General features: G+C 38.5%; 1 protein-coding gene across 1 annotated transcript in view; it reads right to left on the bottom strand.

Moving 5' to 3' along the window:
- The window catches only part of reep3b (receptor accessory protein 3b), a 43,745-nt gene that overhangs the window by 7,510 nt on the left and 16,692 nt on the right, over positions 1–19,543 (bottom strand). The window contains exons 3-6 of the mRNA XM_072373460.1: positions 16,941–17,017; positions 12,825–12,945; positions 12,575–12,688; positions 2,267–2,414 (exon numbers count right to left, since the gene is read on the bottom strand). Coding sequence (XP_072229561.1) covers positions 2,267–2,414; positions 12,575–12,688; positions 12,825–12,945; positions 16,941–17,017 — 460 coding nt within the window. The remainder of the gene's footprint in view (positions 1–2,266; positions 2,415–12,574; positions 12,689–12,824; positions 12,946–16,940; positions 17,018–19,543) is intronic.

The following is a 19,543-nucleotide window of genomic DNA, read 5'->3' as shown; positions in this document are numbered from 1 at the left end:
AAAAAAATCTGAATATAAATTTCCCTGGCGCCTCGCTATGGAAACAGCAGGAAACAAGCACGTCTCCCATGAGTCTGAGCAGAGCAGTTTTAGCTTTAGCAGGAGAGATGTCACTCTTGCCTGCATTCAAAACTTGAGAGCCCTGTAATGCAAAACTTCCAGGTCCTGTTGATTGTAATAATTTTAGCGACATACTGTATGAATAATTTCCATCGGATATTAACATTTAGTTGACGAGGACTGCAAGAGTGGGGGAGGCTCAGAGCCAGGCTCCCGCATACCTGTAGCTACCCCTTTCATTGAGGCAGGGAAAAGTAAAATGATAGATAAAATGTTGGTGCATACTTGAAATTAAAGTATTACTGCAACTAAAGCCATTTGTACTATACATAACTGGATGAGAATCGAAAAGAGAATCGACAAGGAACCGAATCGATATCGATAATGGAACCGGAATTGCTACATTCTTAACAATTCCCATCCCTTCCCTAACCCTTAACACAGTGGTCAGGTAATATAAAACTAGGGCTGGGCAAATATTAAATTATTTAATTGCGTTAATTGCAAGATTTCCTGTGATTAATCACGATTAATGGCATTGTTATACGGAAAATCCAATAATGAATTCAACAGTAGCATATAAGACACTTTTATTGGAACCGAAACTACAGTAATAAGACAATTCAACGGTGCGGTGCTTACAAATAACTGTGGCTCTGTCGACTGCACCGTCTGGAAGAACTTTGAAATGTAAATGGCCATGTAAAAGTTTTTTGCCCGCTTCATCTGCCATTCTTTTCTTTCCTGACCGTTTCCTGTGAGCGCTGCAGCAGTAAGCAACATACTAGGCTCGCCCACGATGGACTTTTTCAAAATAAAAGCCAGTGAGCAACAGACGTTTACAATAAAAATAATAAAAACTGCGTTAATGGGAGAGAAATAATGAATTCATTAGTTAACGCATTAATGTGCCCAGCATAAATAAAGTATAATAAAAACTAAGTTACACTGCAAACTTGACAATTTTGGCATCACATCCTCATCAGCAGGTACTACATGACACAGACCAAGAGCAGAGCTGCTGCTGAAATAATTTTTAACCTGTTTTTTTCTTACTCATATGGCTCAGGTACATGGAAACCATGCAGTAAGAAAGTTTGGACAGTACTGTTCTTCATTTAATGTGCCAAAAGTGGATAAAATGTTACCATGTCCTACTTATGGTGCTCATTCAGACATCACACAGACAAGATCAGTTATCCTCAGATTAGTGTAACGCATTTACATCATAGCATGACACTGCACAGTCTTCGGTTTCAGGGCAGATGGTCAACATGGCCTCAGTATCATGTTAGCTTTTACTGCGGCACACAGTCTTTCACTTTATTGAATGAAATCTAAATGAAAAATCCGTTGACATATAAGTTTTCATTAGGGCTGTAAAGTCCTAGTCGACTTATTGGTCGATATGTTCTGGGTCAACCAAAATTCTGATTAGTCGATTTTTTGACGTATTAATTTCATACAGTCTATGGTTAATTTCATATGGAGGAAAGTACCAAGTGCTAATGGGGGTGTTTTCAGTGCACCCCTGTTTCACAGGTAACAGTCTGACTTCAGAGAACACCCCTTTGTTTTCACTATTTTGGATTAGCCCAACCACCTCGAGACAGGTAGATTGAAGAACGTCCACGTTATTCAACATCCGGTGGTTTGCTGAATATTTATTTTTATTTTGAGCGTTTCATTTACAGTGAGTCCTCTACCATCCATGTCAAAGACATTGGCAGTGTACGACTACAAACATGGTGAACCATCTAAAACGGTAATATTTCAATATTATAAGCTATTAATATCATATTAAACATATTTCAATATTTTAGACTAATAATCGTTTATTTGTTTCTATTGATAGAAAATGCTACATACTTACTCATTATCTTTGTCAAGACAATCACAACTTAGATCTAGAGCACCCTCTGTTGTAAATGGTCTTCATAGATGTACAAAATGACCCAAAGTTGCTTTGTGGGGCAAACCATTGTAGATAGATTTTTAACAGTGTGTAGTCAACAACCCAGAAAGTTCCCCCGTTCTTAAGCCATGTCAATGCAGAATTCACAATTTCCAAAAGAAAAAAAAAGTCGAAATGGAGCAACAGATCAGAACAAACTTTTACATGGAGAAAACATGTCTTCATCAAGACATTTTTTTAACTCTTGTATTGCGTGTATATTTATGGGTGTGTGTGTTTTTTTGTTTGTACCCTCAGTGTTCTGAGATCTCCTGATGGCAGGGTTAGCTGAGTGGGAGCTGTACTGGTACAGCTGGTTTCCTCCATCATCCTGCTGGCCTATCTGTGTAAGGTCATGCATACTCAAGCTACGCAGCTTTTCTGTTATGGCCCCCTGACCCTGTGGAACAAAGACAATATTACATTTCTAACAATCTCAACCCTCTTAAAGATCAATAAGACAAAACCTGACATGTGGATAAAGTATCAACAGCCTGTTGAGCACATTTTATTATTTCCCACAACATCTAAAGGTAGTCAGTTGTCTTCACACCTTTAACACAATCAATTAAAGCAGACTACAAGAAAACTGGATAGAAAATGGTGTTCCTCTAATTTAGAAGTCTCAATTAGTCTGGAAAGATAGTTTAATAACGTATAAGAAAGCCCTTCGTAAAGCCAGAACTGCTTATTATTCATCACTGAGAATAAGAATAATCCCAGGTTTCTTTTCAGCACTGTTGCCAGGCTGACAAAGAGTCCAAAGGTTCTTGAAAAAATAGTCGCAGCTCAACTTTGTGATCATTTACATAGAAATAATCAGTTTGAAGAGTTTCAGTCAGGATTCAGAGTGCATCATAGCACAGAAACAGCACTGGTGAAAGTTACCAATGATCTCCTCTTAGCCTCTGATAGCGGACTTGTTTCTGTGCTTGTCCTGTTGGATCTCAGTGCTGCATTTGATACGATCGATCACAGCATTCTGTTACAGAGACTTGGACATGTTATTGGGATTAAAGGAACTACATTAGGCTGGTTTAAGTCATATTTATCTGATAGATAAATATGATAGATTCCAGTTTTCATACTTATCTATGAAACCAGATAAAACCAACAGGTTGGTCAGACTACAAGCCTGTCTTAAAGACATAAAGACCTGGATGACTCAGAACTGTCTGCTTTTAAATTCAGACAAAACTGAAGTTGTTCTCTTTGGACCTGAGCACTTCAGGGAGAAATTGTCTAGTTATATAGTTACTCTAGATGGTATTTCCTTGGCTTCTAGTTCTACAGTGAGGAACCTTGGAGTTATTTTTGACCAGAATTTATCATTTGAAGCACATATAAAACTGGTTTCTAGGACTGCCTTCTTTCACCTTCGTAATATTGCTAAAATCAGGAACATCCTGTCTCAGGGTGATGCAGAGAAACTAGTCCATGCATTTGTTACTTCAAGATTGGACTACTGTAATTCCTTATTATTGGGCTGTTCCACATATTCTCTGAAAAGCCTCCAGCTGATCCAAAATGCTGCAGCCAGAGTTCTGATGAGAACTAACAGCAGAGATCATGTTTCTCCAGTTTTAGCTTCTCTTCATTGGCTCCCTGTTAAATTCAGAATAGAATTTAAGATTCTTCTCCTCACATATAAAGCTCTTAATGACCGAGCTCCATCATATCTTAAAGATCTCATTGTAAGATATTTTCCTAACAGAGCACTTCGCTCCCAAACTGCAGGTTTACTTGTTGTTCCCAGAGTTTCTAAAAGTAGAATGGGAGGCAGAGCCTTCAGTTATCAGGCCCCTCTCTGTGGAATAAGCTGTCAGTTTGGGTTCAGGAAGCAGACACCCTCTACCTTTAAGATCAGGCTGAAACTTTCCTTTTTGATAAAGCTTATAGTTAGGGATGGCTCAGGTAATCCTGAAATATCCCATAGTTCTGCTGCTATAGGCCCAGACTGCTGGGGGAGCTCCCACGATGCACCTCTCCACACTCTGCTTTCTTTATTCTCCATGTACATATGACATCATTGTTGTCACTGGTATTTTGGTGTTTTTTCCCCCTCTTTTCTGTCTTCTCAAACCCCAGTTGGTCAAGGCAGATGTCTGCCCTTCCTGGTTCTGATGGAGGTTTCTTCCTGTTAAGTTTTTTCTTCAGTTTTTTTTCACCTCGTGCAAGCTCAGGACGAGCGATTGCAGTTTCAGTGCAATCTGTTTGGTTTCCTTAGCAAAGCAATTTTTTAAATTGGCTCTGTATGAATTGGACCAATGTGGAATTTGATTTGATTATGATTGTATTGGACACTGACTGACTAAAATTGGATTGCATTTTTGAAGTGCCTTGAGATTAAATTTAATGTGATTTAGCTCTATATAAATAAAACTGAGTTGAATTTAATTGAACTGAATCAGATGTGTACAATTGCAAAAGATTTATACCACTGGTTCCATTTACTTTACAAATTACTTAAGCAGTGGCCATGCAAATCATTAAATATCACTATGATTAACCAGCATTTGACCTACAAAGTAGCGTTATTTGCATCAGAAAAACACTAAGATTATTGGAAGACTACATGTCTATCTTAAAAAAAAAAAAGCCTAAAAATCACTCTTTGAGGGCTGAGAGAGAAGCAGATGGATACCTCGATACAAGCACAAAGAGGCTCTTATCACAATAATAACCTACAAGCTCAGTAGAAATTTTCAAGAGAATATGAAATAAGGCAATATGGCCAGACCTGCTGCAACGGTCAACACTAATGCAGCACTTTTTTACAATTAGTTGACGAGGCAAAACTATGGCAAAGCAAAAAACAAAAAATATCTTTGCTTCATACTGCATGCAGTTAAGTAAAGGCCAACGTAAATGTATCAATAAAAGTTTTTTCTTGTCAAAATTTTCTTACTATGTCAACTTTTTTCTAATTTGGAGCTATACAAAAGGCGAGACTGATTAGTACTATCAACAGCAAAAGTGATTTTGTCCACTGACAAGCAGCTTATGGCGATGTCAGACAATTAAAAAAAAAAAACTAAAACAATATTGCTAGTACCAAGTAGCTCTGTAATGATACAGAGATGTGTGGTGAAAACAGAGGTTTGTCTTAACTTCAGGAGCCAAACGTAACATAACAGTAACATAATGCGACATACTACGTAATCAATAATGTTACAGTAAAATCTGTTAAGCAATATAAAACTATTAATCAGTCTAATTCAATCATTAAATGTAACACACACACACACATGTAAATGGTGTCAAACTAGGATTCAAAGAGTATGAACAATGGAAAATATATTATCATTATTGATAAAATTCACAACTTAACCAACCAACCAAAATACTTGATATTGGCATTATGATAACATTTAATGAAATGAGTGACACCAACAGTAAAAGGGTAGAAAAAACAAACTTGACATTTTCAATAAAACAAAGTAAGTGAGAAAGAAAATAGGAGCAATTGTTTCAATCAAACTCATGTTTAAAACAACGAAAGTCCTAAAATATCATGGGAAATTAATGCAAAAACAATAAGGTTGAAAGTTAATTGTATTAAAACAAATATTAGTGATTCTATGGATACACAAAGAAGTTCTGAAATCTACAGAAATTTTCAGGCAGCAAGTCTGTTAAAAGAAGAAAATGGCGGAGCAAGTTTGAATGGGACAAAAATGCTGTATGAAATGAGAAACGAGTGTTTTGTTCATAGAGCATACACAGACTGGTCTTTACCTCCCAAAGGAGCCTGCTGAGGCACAGAAACCCTAAAGAAGTGTGTCAGTGCAGGCAGAGAAAGGGAAACAAAAGTCACAAGAGAGTTAAATGTGTAACTGTCCAACAGAGGTAAACCGTGCTTTCCTGCTGCCATTAGGTAACAAATCCATTCACTGCAAAGGCTGAAAAACGTAAATTCCGGACAATAAGCCACTACTTTTTTGCTCTTTGAGCAACGCGGCGTATAATACGGTGCGGTTAATATTTTTTTTCTTTTGCCTCATAACATTAGACCAATAAAATTAATGAATAGTTCAATTCAATTCAGTTTTATTTATATAGCGCCAGATTACAACAATTGTCATCTCAAGGTACTTAGATAATATAGTCCAATTCAAGCCAATTGGAATTCAATTCATTGTAATCATAATCCAATTAATTAATATAGAGCCAATTAAAAAAATAATATCCTAGCTAAGGAAACCAACAGATTGCACCAAAACTTGTCTTCAGTCCAATCTCCCGTCCTGAGCGTGCCTGTGGCAACTGTGGAAAGGAACGACTCCCTTTTAACAGGAAGAAACCTCTGGCAGAACCAGACTCAGGTAGGGTGGTCCAATGAAATTGTACGAGAAATCAAACACACTTGCACCATTAAATCATTGTAAATCGGTCATTTGTACTCACTCTCGACATGGAAAACAAACGAAAAAATGCATATGATGCAGCTTTTAAATTAAAGGCCAATCTCATATTTAAGTTAAAACCATCTGTGTTACAGGCACTGTTCAGGAAAAAAAAGCATTTACACCACGTATTTGTGCATTGACGACAGGTATTTAAGTTAAAACCATCGATGTTACAGGCACTGTTTAGGGAAAAAAAGCATTTACACCACGTATTTGTGCGTTACCGTTAGGTAATTAAGCTAAAACCATCAATGTTACAGGCACTGTTCAGGAAAAAAAAAGCATTTACACCACGTATTTGTGCGTTACCGTTAGGTAATTAAGCTAAAACCATCAGTGTTACAGGCACTGTTCAGGAAAAAAAAGCATTTACACCACGTATTTGTGCGTTACCGTTAGGTAATTAAGCTAAAACCATCAGTGTTACAGGCACTGTTTAGGGAAAAAAAGCATTTACACCACGTATTTGTGTGTTACCGTTAGGTAATTAAGCTAAAACCATCGATGTTACAGGCACTGTTTAGGGAAAAAAAGCATTTACACCACGTATTTGTGCGTTACCGTTAGGTAATTAAGCTAAAACCATCAGTGTTACAGGCACTGTTTAGGGAAAAAAAGCATTTACACCACGTATTTGTGCGTTACCGTTAGGTAATTAAGCTAAAACCATCGATGTTACAGGCACTGTTCAGGAAAAAAAAGCATTTACACCACGTATTTGTGCATTGACGACAGGTATTTAAGTTAAAACCATCGATGTTACAGGCACTGTTTAGGGAAAAAAAGCATTTACACCACGTATTTGTGCGTTACCGTTAGGTAATTAAGCTAAAACCATCAGTGTTACAGGCACTGTTTAGGGAAAAAAAGCATTTACACCACGTATTTGTGCGTTACCGTTAGGTAATTAAGCTAAAACCATCGATGTTACAGGCACTGTTTAGGGAAAAAAAGCATTTACACCACGTATTTGTGCGTTACCGTTAGGTAATTAAGCTAAAACCATCTATGTTACAGGCACTGTTCAGGAAAAAAAAGCATTTACACCACGTATTTGTGCGTTACCGTTAGGTAATTAAGCTAAAACCATCAGTGTTACAGGCACTGTTTAGGGAAAAAAAGCATTTACACCACGTATTTGTGTGTTACCGTTAGGTAATTAAGCTAAAACCATCGATGTTACAGGCACTGTTCAGGAAAAAAAAGCATTTACACCACGTATTTGTGCGTTACCGTTAGGTAATTAAGCTAAAACCATCAGTGTTACAGGCACTGTTTAGGGAAAAAAAGCATTTACACCACGTATTTGTGCGTTACCGTTAGGTAATTAAGCTAAAACCATCGATGTTACAGGCACTGTTTAGGGAAAAAAAGCATTTACACCACGTATTTGTGTGTTACCGTTAGGTAATTAAGCTAAAACCATCGATGTTACAGGCACTGTTTAGGGAAAAAAAGCATTTACACCACGTATTTGTGCGTTACCGTTAGGTAATTAAGCTAAAACCATCGATGTTACAGGCACTGTTTAGGGAAAAAAAGCATTTACACCACGTATTTGTGCGTTACCGTTAGGTAATTAAGCTAAAACCATCGATGTTACAGGCACTGTTTAGGGAAAAAAAAGCATTTACACCACGTATTTGTGTGTTACCGTTAGGTAATTAAGCTAAAACCATCGATGTTACAGGCACTGTTCAGGAAAAAAAAAAGCATTTACACCACGTATTTGTGCGTTACCGTTAGGTAATTAAGCTAAAACCATCAGTGTTACAGGCACTGTTTAGGGAAAAAAAGCATTTACACCACGTATTTGTGCGTTACCGTTAGGTAATTAAGCTAAAACCATCGATGTTACAGGCACTGTTTAGGGAAAAAAAGCATTTACACCACGTATTTGTGTGTTACCGTTAGGTAATTAAGCTAAAACCATCGATGTTACAGGCACTGTTCAGGAAAAAAAAGCATTTACACCACGTATTTGTGCGTTACCGTTAGGTAATTAAGCTAAAACCATCGATGTTACAGGCACTGTTTAGGGAAAAAAAGCATTTACACCACGTATTTGTGCGTTACCGTTAGGTAATTAAGCTAAAACCATCAGTGTTACAGGCACTGTTTAGGGAAAAAAAGCATTTACACCACGTATTTGTGCGTTACCGTTAGGTAATTAAGCTAAAACCATCGATGTTACAGGCACTGTTTAGGGAAAAAAAGCATTTACACCACGTATTTGTGTGTTACCGTTAGGTAATTAAGCTAAAACCATCGATGTTACAGGCACTGTTCAGGAAAAAAAAGCATTTACACCACGTATTTGTGCGTTACCGTTAGGTAATTAAGCTAAAACCATCGATGTTACAGGCACTGTTTAGGGAAAAAAAGCATTTACACCACGTATTTGTGCGTTACCGTTAGGTAATTAAGCTAAAACCATCGATGTTACAGGCACTGTTTAGGGAAAAAAAGCATTTACACCACGTATTTGTGCGTTACCGTTAGGTAATTAAGCTAAAACCATCAATGTTACAGGCACTGTTCAGGAAAAAAAAGCATTTACACCACGTATTTGTGTGTTACCGTTAGGTAATTAAGCTAAAACCATCAGTGTTACAGGCACTGTTTAGGGAAAAAAAGCATTTACACCACGTATTTGTGTGTTACCGTTAGGTAATCAAGCTAAAACCATCAATGTTACAGGCACTGTTCAGGAAAAAAAAGCATTTACACCACGTATTTGTGTGTTACCGTTAGGTAATTAAGCTAAAACCATCGATGTTACAGGCACTGTTCAGGAAAAAAAAGCATTTACACCACGTATTTGTGCGTTACCGTTAGGTAATTAAGCTAAAACCATCAGTGTTACAGGCACTGTTTAGGGAAAAAAAGCATTTACACCACGTATTTGTGCGTTACCGTTAGGTAATTAAGCTAAAACCATCAGTGTTACAGGCACTGTTTAGGGGAAAAAAGCATTTACACCACGTATTTGTGCGTTACCGTTAGGTAATTAAGCTAAAACCATCTATGTTACAGGCACTGTTTAGGGAAAAAAAGCATTTACACCACGTATTTGTGTGTTACCGTTAGGTAATTAAGCTAAAACCATCGATGTTACAGGCACTGTTTAGGGAAAAAAAGCATTTACACCACGTATGTGTGTTACCGTTAGGTAATTAAGCTAAAACCATCGATGTTACAGGCACTGTTTAGGGAAAAAAAGCATTTACACCACGTATTTGTGCGTTACCGTTAGGTAATTAAGCTAAAACCATCAGTGTTACAGGCACTGTTTAGGGAAAAAAAGCATTTACACCACGTATTTGTGCGTTACCGTTAGGTAATTAAGCTAACACCATCGATGTTACAGGCACTGTTTAGGGAAGAAAAGCATTTACACCACGTATTTGTGCGTTACCGTTAGGTAATTAAGCTAAAACCATCAGTGTTACAGGCACTGTTTAGGGAAAAAAAGCATTTACACCACGTATGTGTGTTACCGTTAGGTAATTAAGCTAAAACCATCGATGTTACAGGCACTGTTTAGGGAAAAAAAGCATTTACACCACGTATTTGTGCGTTACCGTTAGGTAATTAAGCTAACACCATCGATGTTACAGGCACTGTTTAGGGAAGAAAAGCATTTACACCACGTATTTGTGCGTTACCGTTAGGTAATTAAGCTAAAACCATCTATGTTACAGGCACTGTTTAGGGAAAAAAAGCATTTACACCACGTATTTGTGCGTTACCGTTAGGTAATTAAGCTAAAACCATCAGTGTTACAGGCACTGTTTAGGGAAAAAAAGCATTTACACCACGTATTTGTGCGTTACCGTTAGGTAATTAAGCTAAAACCATCTATGTTACAGGCACTGTTTAGGGAAGAAAAGCATTTACACCACGTATTTGTGCGTTACCGTTAGGTAATTAAGCTAAAACCATCTATGTTACAGGCACTGTTTAGGGAAAAAAAGCATTTACACCACGTATTTGTGCGTTACCGTTAGGTAATTGAGGTTGAAAGATCCAAAACCCCAGATAACCTCACTGATAATATGTCCAAGTGCATCATTAGAAGTATGTCAACACAGGGTGTAGGGGTAACAGCAACAAGGCGACATAAAATGAGATATTATGCCAGAGACATTCTTCTTATAAGTTAATGCGGCTCCCTGATGTCTTGACGAAATGTCTGTGATATTTTATTGCCAAATTACCACAGAGATGAAGTATATTAGCTCATTTTCAAACTATGAATTTACATCTTCATTGAGAGAGGAAAGCTTTAGGGCTCATAGTGCCTGCCTGATTCTACTTCTCTCCTCCACAGTCTGAGATTGATAGTATTCAATAACCCCCTTGAGGCACATTATTACTGTGCATGAGAGCACACAGAGAAGAGCCTGCAAGCTCACACTAGCAAATACAGCAAACTGATTGACAGGATACAATCAGCTGGTACTGATCACTATTGTAGACACATTCTCTCTGCATGTCACGAGTTGAGCTGGTCTTGGTTGTTAAAACACCACTCGTCTGACAAAGTAAAGAAATGCCCTACTGGCTAGTTATTAAATCAGTCTATAACATATCAGATCGATAAACTGGGCCACACTGTTGGTTCATTCCCTTCTGAAATTAGATGAACAATAACTTCTGTAACTATAACACTTGTAGATGTTTTACAGATGCAGTCCCTCGCTATGTGTGTGTTGAAATGCACCCCGCATGCATATTGGTGTACTAACTATGACACTACACATCTAAAATATCACCAAGGACCTTGAACAGTGCTAAAAACAAAACTTTGTGTGAGGGAGAGACATAGCCTTGCAGCAGAGATAAATAAAAGTTAAACATAGGCAGCGAGGAGAGGATTCTCACAAGTCCTATACTAAAGACTACAGTGAAGTAGGAGTTAAAGCTGCACAGTGAAATTCAGTTAAATCCTTAATATCGAGTAGCTGAAAACTACTAGAATAGAATTTTCTATTTCAAACTGTTTTCCATGAAAAAGAAAAAAAACTATTGCTTGGGAGAGGATATCTTCCTCATTCAGTGATGGCTCTCTATAAATATGCTGATGAGGCTACACACCTCAGCCCCTCCTCTCCTCTGACTATGAAACTTACTCTTCAATGCTCATATTGTAGAAAACAATAAATAAAATATTGATGGCAGCTAATTTGTCATTCACTGAGCACCACAATCATGGGCTTTAAAAATAAGATGCAGCAACTTTCTGTACAAAGAACCTTTTCAGCAACATACCGACAGGTCTGCCTGGGAAGAAGAGAATCAGCTTGGATACATGCAAAGTTCAGTTCAGCTACTGTTACACCACCATGACCATTTGTCATGTTAACTTGTCATCAGATCAGGTAGAGAGAGAGAAAGCGAGATCACCGAACAGCTGTTCAGTGCAGTGAATTAACTCTGTGAATAATTATTTTTCTGTGAATAAAGCTTAAATGCTAAATAAAAAACAATCCATATGAGTTTAAATTGTTTATTTAGTTTAAATTGAGTTAGAACCATGTTGGATATAAAACTGAACTAATAATAACTAATAACTGAAACATGTTTACCCTTCTGAATAATTCAGAGACTCCGGCTCTGTTCTACACAAAACGTTGTGTCCTCCTGCACATTTGTACATTTGCAGTTGGAGGTTGTCTTTCTGTTTGTTAAAGTGCAATTTTTTCCGTTGGGAGGGAGACTTGCTGTCACCTCCTGTTCTTAATCATGGTTTAGTGTGTAAGAACCCTGATACGCAAGCAAAAGACACCTTAAAGACTTTCATACTATAGCATCTATCATCAACATCTTAAATGTGAACTGAAATATGTCTCTGGTAGTGTTGAACCTACAGAAAACAGACTTACATCACTTGTAAGACTAAGTTTTGGTGTCATTCTCTACACGTTGAATAGAGACCTGGTTTTGTGGCTGGAAATGGTTTTAGACTAGGTATCGCTCCAAACATGTCATCAATTTCTCGTGGTTGTGAAATTTTTGTCAATCCAAAAAGGCATTTTATGATGCATTTGAACAATAGCACATGCAGATAGAAATAAGAAAAAATAAAATGTAGCATTTTTTTTACAATAATGCCAAAGAGAATATTCAGTGTTCCACCAATACTTGCCTTGACAGCCGCAGTTACAGCAGCAGTTGCTGCGATACTCAGTCCCTGCTTGCCAAAGTTCACCATGGTCTCATAGCTTCTCTCTTTGGCCTGCACAATATATTCATCTATTTCCTACATAAAGACAATGAATAACACATCTATAGTAGACAGTTTAACCAGGTAAAAAGCAGTATGATCATAAAGGTCTCAACAAAAAATAATCCACGTAGAAATAAGCAGGCATGGATGCATGGACTGATGATCTTACTCTTTCTCTAGAGGACAGTAGGGGGTGCAGACACTTCCTGTAAATGAGACTTGCTCCTCTGGTGTAGGGAGACAGCAGCCAGATCACAAAAGCTATCTTCAGCTCGTAGTACAGAGGGAACCTGGACACACATAGAGAAGTAGTATTCAAGGGTCAATCTGGTAGTGTCTTTGTCCTTGTTCACTGTGAGGCCAATGAACAACAACTTAAACCATCAGTTCACTGCATCTGTTTCAACCAGGATATAACATCCAATCAACACATCCACATGAACCACATAAGAGTAAAGGCTGTTCAGTTAGTCTACGGTTATGGGGAAAAAAAAAAGTGGACAGGGCCGGTGGAAATGAAATACAAAAGTTTGCCATAGCGCTATCTTCTACAGTTAGGACTGAAGCTTATATTGGGTTTATAATACGTTGGAACTGTATGATAACTCATACAGAAACAGCTGGGATGAGTTAAGGTTCAGTTGGGTTTAACTCAAGGTTTGTTCTACCCCTTCTTTTACTAATAGTCTAGTAAATGCATATTTCCCTTGTCTACCAGGCAAACAGATGCAATCAGTATAATTGCAGCCTTTCTAGTGAGATACTTATCTGTAGTTTGGAGCATTAAAAATTAAGTGAGGATGTCCATAAAAGTTTGAGACTCAGCATAAGCACAAACATTTGTATTTTCATATTTTGCGGGTAGGCCTGACAGACAGTGATGTTTGTCTTTCATTCTCTTGTTTGCTTTTTTTTTTTTTTTTTACATGGAATGTAAACCCCCACTTGATAAACTGTCACAGTCGGCTATAGAAGTTTATGTTATGTCAGTTTGTTTAATCATGTTTTCAGTTATGTTCTAGTCATGTTTGTCCCCTGCCACCTCAGTTCACTCAAGTCACCTGGTTAATTGTTCACAGCTGCAGCTCATTCACTGATCACTCCCTCCACAGTATTTAGTCTTCTGGTTTCCTTTCAGTCACTGCAGAATCCTTACCTCACTATCCCTTCATGCTTCCACGTCATGCCGAGTCACAGAAAGATAAGTCTGGTTTTGCTTCATAGTCCTGTTCCTTTGTTTTTTCATAGTCATAGTCTTGTTTCATAGTTAAGTATTTTTGATCCGGCTCTGCCGCGCTTTATGTTTTTGCCTTGTCTTGTTTTTTTGGAATAAACCTTGTTTTGGAAGTTAAAGAACTGCATCTGGGTCCCTTCTCGCACCACGCACCGTGACATAAACAGAACTAAAACTGTGAAATGGTCATAGGTCTCAAGTGGTCATAGGGTGTTCTTAAATGAGTAGCCAACTGTATAAGTGCCTCTTTGTTTCTCCGACATTATTTTGAATAATTGGTCCAGGTAATACTTTAAGTGAAATACTGCAATTGGAAGTTATTTGTTGAGGACAAGAAGGTTAGCTTCAGTAAGTATCACCTGTTACTGTGACTGGCAGAGCTGGGTTCACTCCTTTTCCTACCACCTTTGCGTAATAGCAGGATAGGCCTGGACAAGCCAGCAGATGGCCAAATAACTTGCATGAAATGCTTTTTTTTTTTTTTTCTGATGCAGGGTAACTGGGTTGTTGGCTATGCCAAACCTTGGATATGGACTTTGGTTTTCAAAGTGAGCATCGGTGAAGTACTGTGACCATAGTGTGAATGAGTTCAAGTAAATTTGGATATGTGCTGTCGGACTTCATTGGTAGAGTTAAATGGGCTAATGAGTAAATATAAAAATCCACATGTATACAAGTTAGATTTAGTATATATTTTAGAACTTATTTTTAAAAAGTTCTGCTTATACTTAAACAATCTTTAAACAAATTTTTCTCCTTATTTCTTTGTTCAAAAAGTACATATGTTTTATGTATTTGGCAGACACTTTTATCCAAAGCGACGTACAATAGTATCCCAGGTAGGCAGGTAGGGTAAGGGGGTCTTGCCTAAGGACCCCTACTGAAAGGTGGCAATCTTACCACTACACTACTCACTTCTCTATCGTCAGTTGGAATTAAACTCAGGGCTTGCCACTACTCTCCTATAGGGGTGTGCCAGTCAGGGAAAACCAGGTGACACAACGCCTCACTGATAAGTCTGTGGTTACATTCATAGACTGTCTACAACAAATAATATGTTAACTACTGTACAGATGCATTATGCCTTCATCAAAAGGTTTTTTGGAGCCAGAAGTGCCCATATTTGGAAAAATAGTGAGCACATCTAAATAATCAGCAAACTGTAGCACTGCGCTGTTTAATATAAAGCATCCTTAATGCCTCTTAATTGTAATATCAATCCCGACCCTCTGTTTTTATCATTAATAAAACTGTGTACAATGTGCATTTGGACAAGAAAGAAGACAGGAAACAAATTCAATTTACTTTTTTTGGGGGGGGGGGGGGGAGACCATTCGTTGGTCCAATGAACTGAAAAACAATCCTAACAATTACGGTGAATTAAACTCTAATAAAAAACAATAAACTGAAGATGATACTGACAAAATTGCAGTCCTTAATCAATACAGTAAGCAGGTCTCTCAAAGTTTTCTGGTGACTGAGCCTCCTGTCTCATCTACCTCTTTCCACTGGCTTGTCAGTCATTCACACCAGCTGCCAGGTATGAAAGTCAAGTCAGTCATGGCCCCAAACACTGACATTTGAGGGCTGAAATTCCCATATTAAATTATGGGACTATTTTCTGAATAGCCACCAGCAAACTGAAGAGTGGAATTGGCAAAAAAATACCATAATAGCCTGTAAGCAAAATTTTATTAAATTACTATTTCGTAAGTAGGGCAGGATATCAATCAAACAGTAACATCGAGATTACTGCCGGATTTCGCTGAACGTTATTTACGGCCCACACACTGCGCCGTCCTCGGCGCTCTTAGATGAAGCCGAGTCCAGTGGGCTCTGTGGTGTCCACAGGCTGACTTGAATGCTGAGAGAAGGATGGCTGTGATCCGACCTTCTTGCAGTCAAACACGGAGCAACATTCTGCTCTTAAATTGATTTTGTGCACGGTCAAATAATTCATTAAATTAGTTGTGTTGCTGACTTTCTGGCACATGTTGCATCAAACACTACTGGCATCAATCTATGTGAAATGGAGCCACGCTTTAGACCTTGGTGGCATTGTTTAACCCGTTCGAGCACGCACACACTAAAGTTTGCTTATCGTCTGACAATGTGAGGATCATGTTCCTTGGTTCCTGTAGTGCTTTTAATAAAATACAGCCTGCACTGTTATCTAAGAAGCTGCAGATAATGCAGGTGGATGCCTCCACAACCACCTGGATTATTGACTACCTGACAAACAGACCATAGTTTGTGAGACTGAAGGGTTGTGTGTCTGAGATGGTGGTCATCAGCACAGGAGCACCACAGGGGACTGTACTCTCACTGTTTCTCTTCACTCTGTATACCTCAAACTTAACTTATAACTCAAGTCCTGTCATCTCCAGAAATACTCTGATGATTCTGCAGTTGTTGGATATATCAGTGATGGACAAGAAGCTGGGCACAGGGAACTGGTCAATGAGTTTGCAACATGGTTTGGGACCAGGAAAAATCCAAGTACTATATCTATACTGGGAGGATAGCAGCATCTGTTGGGCAGCAGCATCAGAGCCAGAGACTCAAAGAAACTGAACAAACTGATAAAGAAGGCTGGCTCTGTGCTGGGGACTGCTCTGAAGCCCTGAACATGACTGTACCAAGACGAATGCTGCACAAGTTACTAAATGGAATTCATAACACTGTCCACCGTCTAGAGTGCATATGATTTAAGAAGTGTGAACAGAGGCTTCTTCAGCTACAGGAGGTCATTCTTGCCAACAGCAATAACTATACACAATTACATTTTTTTTTTTTTTGCTTTTAATTATATCTGTTACTGATGACTTTGGGATTACTAAAGTAAAAGTACAAAGCAAAGTAACTCAAATTAAGTACAGTTTTACATTTCCCTTAGCATAACAATTTCAGCTCTGATCTGTACTTAGCCACATTAGCTGTGTAATGTCCAAACACCAAGGATTTACAAACTAATTACTGGATGATTAGTTCCTCAGCATGGGTCTGTGTGCGTTTAGTGGGGTGAGTGTACAGTATTAGAGAGTAACTTACCATGCCAATGTTAGATCAGTGATAGTCTCCACGACAGTATAGAGGGCAAATACAATCCAGTACATCATCCATCGGACCTACACCCATGCACACCCAGGAATGAGACAGAGAACAATGGATGACGAAGTTTATTGTTTTTAATCAGCACTGCAATATTTCAGCAATCCCACAATTTGAAGACAGAGGCAAATATGGACAATAAAATAACAACAAATGAATGTGTGTTTGTATTTATGTATACACATGTATGTAGAATAGAATAGAATAGAATAAAATAGAAAAATACTTTATTCATCCCCCAGTGGGGGAAATCCAAAATTAGTCAAGTAGCTATTTTTTTTTCTTTTTTAAAAATATATTTACAATGATTGCATATTAAACAAAAACAATAACTAGCTGCGAAACAGCAGTGAGAATGCTGATGATAGCTGACCATGCTAAAAAAGTTGAAAATTTAGCAGAAAATATTTGCTCAAGATTCAAAAGGTCTGAAAGGTAATTTTGAAAAAGAAAACCAAAAATTAAAAAAAAAATTCAGAAAGAAGAGAAACGATGTAGAAACATTTGGTAGAATGCTGAAGTTTCAAAATGTCTGAAAGGTATTTTTAAAAGGACCTAGTGCTGAATGAAGGCAGAAAACTACAGAAAAGAGAATAAAAATGCAAAAAGGATTGGCAGTTGGAAGGTACTGCTGTGAAAGGTATTTTTGAAAGGAGCTGGAGTTGGGTGAAGGCAGAAAACTATAGAAAAGAGAAGAAAAATGCAAAACAAAAAGTGAAAAAAGAAAGATGGGAAACACTGCAGAAAAATGTAAAAATTTAGCAGCTGCGGCTTAACAGCTCACTCCCAGTAGAACCAGCAGAAATGGCTGAATGGATACTATGACCTCCTGTGAGAAAACTGTAAGAGGGAGGAAAATAATTTGAAGACCGTAAGAACCAGAAGGGTTAGAGAAACGCGGTAATGTAGTTTTTATTTTAATGGAGTGCAAGATTTTTTAAACGGCAGAGAGTTGAACACAGTTGAACCTGTCTCTGGTGTAATACCAAACTCTCCATTGGAGTTAGTGAGAGAATTTGAAAGGTTTCTCTTGCTTCAAGGCTTATAGCTGAAAATCTGTAAATGTGAGCTCCTTAGTAGTTACATTGGCTGAAAGAGGCCGAATCTTCGTATATTTTAAGGTATAATTTGTTTCTCCAAGTTAAACTGTATGAAAGTTAGAGGAATTTGTTTGAATATCAGAAAAAGTTAAAATGATCAGTCTGCCACTCTGCTGGCTCTTCAGTCATAAAAATCAAGAAGAAGCAAAAATGCTTATGCTTTTGAAACTGTTATATTTTAAAATTGGCTTAATATATGAAAAAGCTGAACCATTTTGTAATAGCTGAATGTCTTGTGACCCGTTTATAGTTTGAATGGTGTCTCTAGCTGAAAGTATTTTTATGTTTATGCATTTAGCAGACGATTTTATTCAAAGCGACTTACAGCGACTAGCGAATAACAATAAACTACATAGAAGGAAACCACTAGTCAGACTCTGTCAGAGGTGACAGAGTAGAGATAAGGGTGCAGACATAAATTACAGAAAGATAAAGTGCAGAGGGACTTGAGCTGACCTGCAGACGCAATGGTCGGAGGGCACTAGAACTACTGCTAATTATACCTCAGTTTTGATATTTAGTCAGGTTACAATTTTGATAATCGGATTCTTTGAATCGGTACAGCAGTGGGAGATGTCGGGGGACAAGAAACCGGGCGGTTCGCCAGCCAAAATTCCTACAATAAAACGCAAACCGTCGGAGGGCGGCGGCGTGGATGCTAACATTGCTAGTAGCGTTAGCATGGCCACTGAGCTAGCGTCAGCCAAGCAATAAGATAGACTGGAAGCAGCGGTGACATGGGCTGTTCAGGGAGCTAGCGACGGTATGAGAAACTCTGTAGATAGCTTGGAGAGGAAAGTGGAAGCCCACATGGAAACAGTCAAGGGACAAGTTGCGAAAGTGGATCGGGTACAAGCTGAGACGAGAGCCGTGAAAAGGAAAGTAAGTAACAACACCTCCGATCTGGAAAAGATGCAGCCGAAAATTGCTTCGATGGAGGACCAAGACCGGTGGAACAACGTGAGAATTACGAGGATCGTGACTGGTAGAGAGGGGGGGGATGCCATCGCTTTCCTACAAGACATGTTGCCGAAATGGATCCCCTTGCTCGGTAATGTCAAGATTGAAATAGAGCGCGCCCATAGGATCCGCAGTAATAAAACCAGCCAGGATACCATGATATTCAAAGTGCTCAGGTACCAGGACCGCAACACCATCCTACTTAAGGCTTGCGAGGCGAGGAAAAATGCTCCCATACAAGACGCCAGGAAGACAATACGGTTTTATGCAGATTACAGCGCATTCACTAGTAAGAGGAGGAAGGCGTATGGAGGAGGTGATGAAGGAGCTGTACGAGAGAGGCATCCCGGCTTTTCTAATCTACCCGGTCACCCTGAGGATGATGATTGATGGTGAACAACGCACCTTCACCTCAGCGCATGAGGCTGCACAGTTCCTGAAGAAGACGGCTGGTGCGGGACCGTCATCGCGCCGCCAGCTGTT

Source organism: Leuresthes tenuis, unplaced genomic scaffold (assembly GCF_036924035.1).
Source record: "Leuresthes tenuis unplaced genomic scaffold, fLeuTen1.0.hap1 SCAF_20, whole genome shotgun sequence".
NCBI lineage: Eukaryota > Metazoa > Chordata > Actinopteri > Atheriniformes > Atherinopsidae > Leuresthes > Leuresthes tenuis.
Note: the sequence above shows the minus strand (reverse complement) of the source record. Positions and strands in the feature narration are given on the sequence as shown.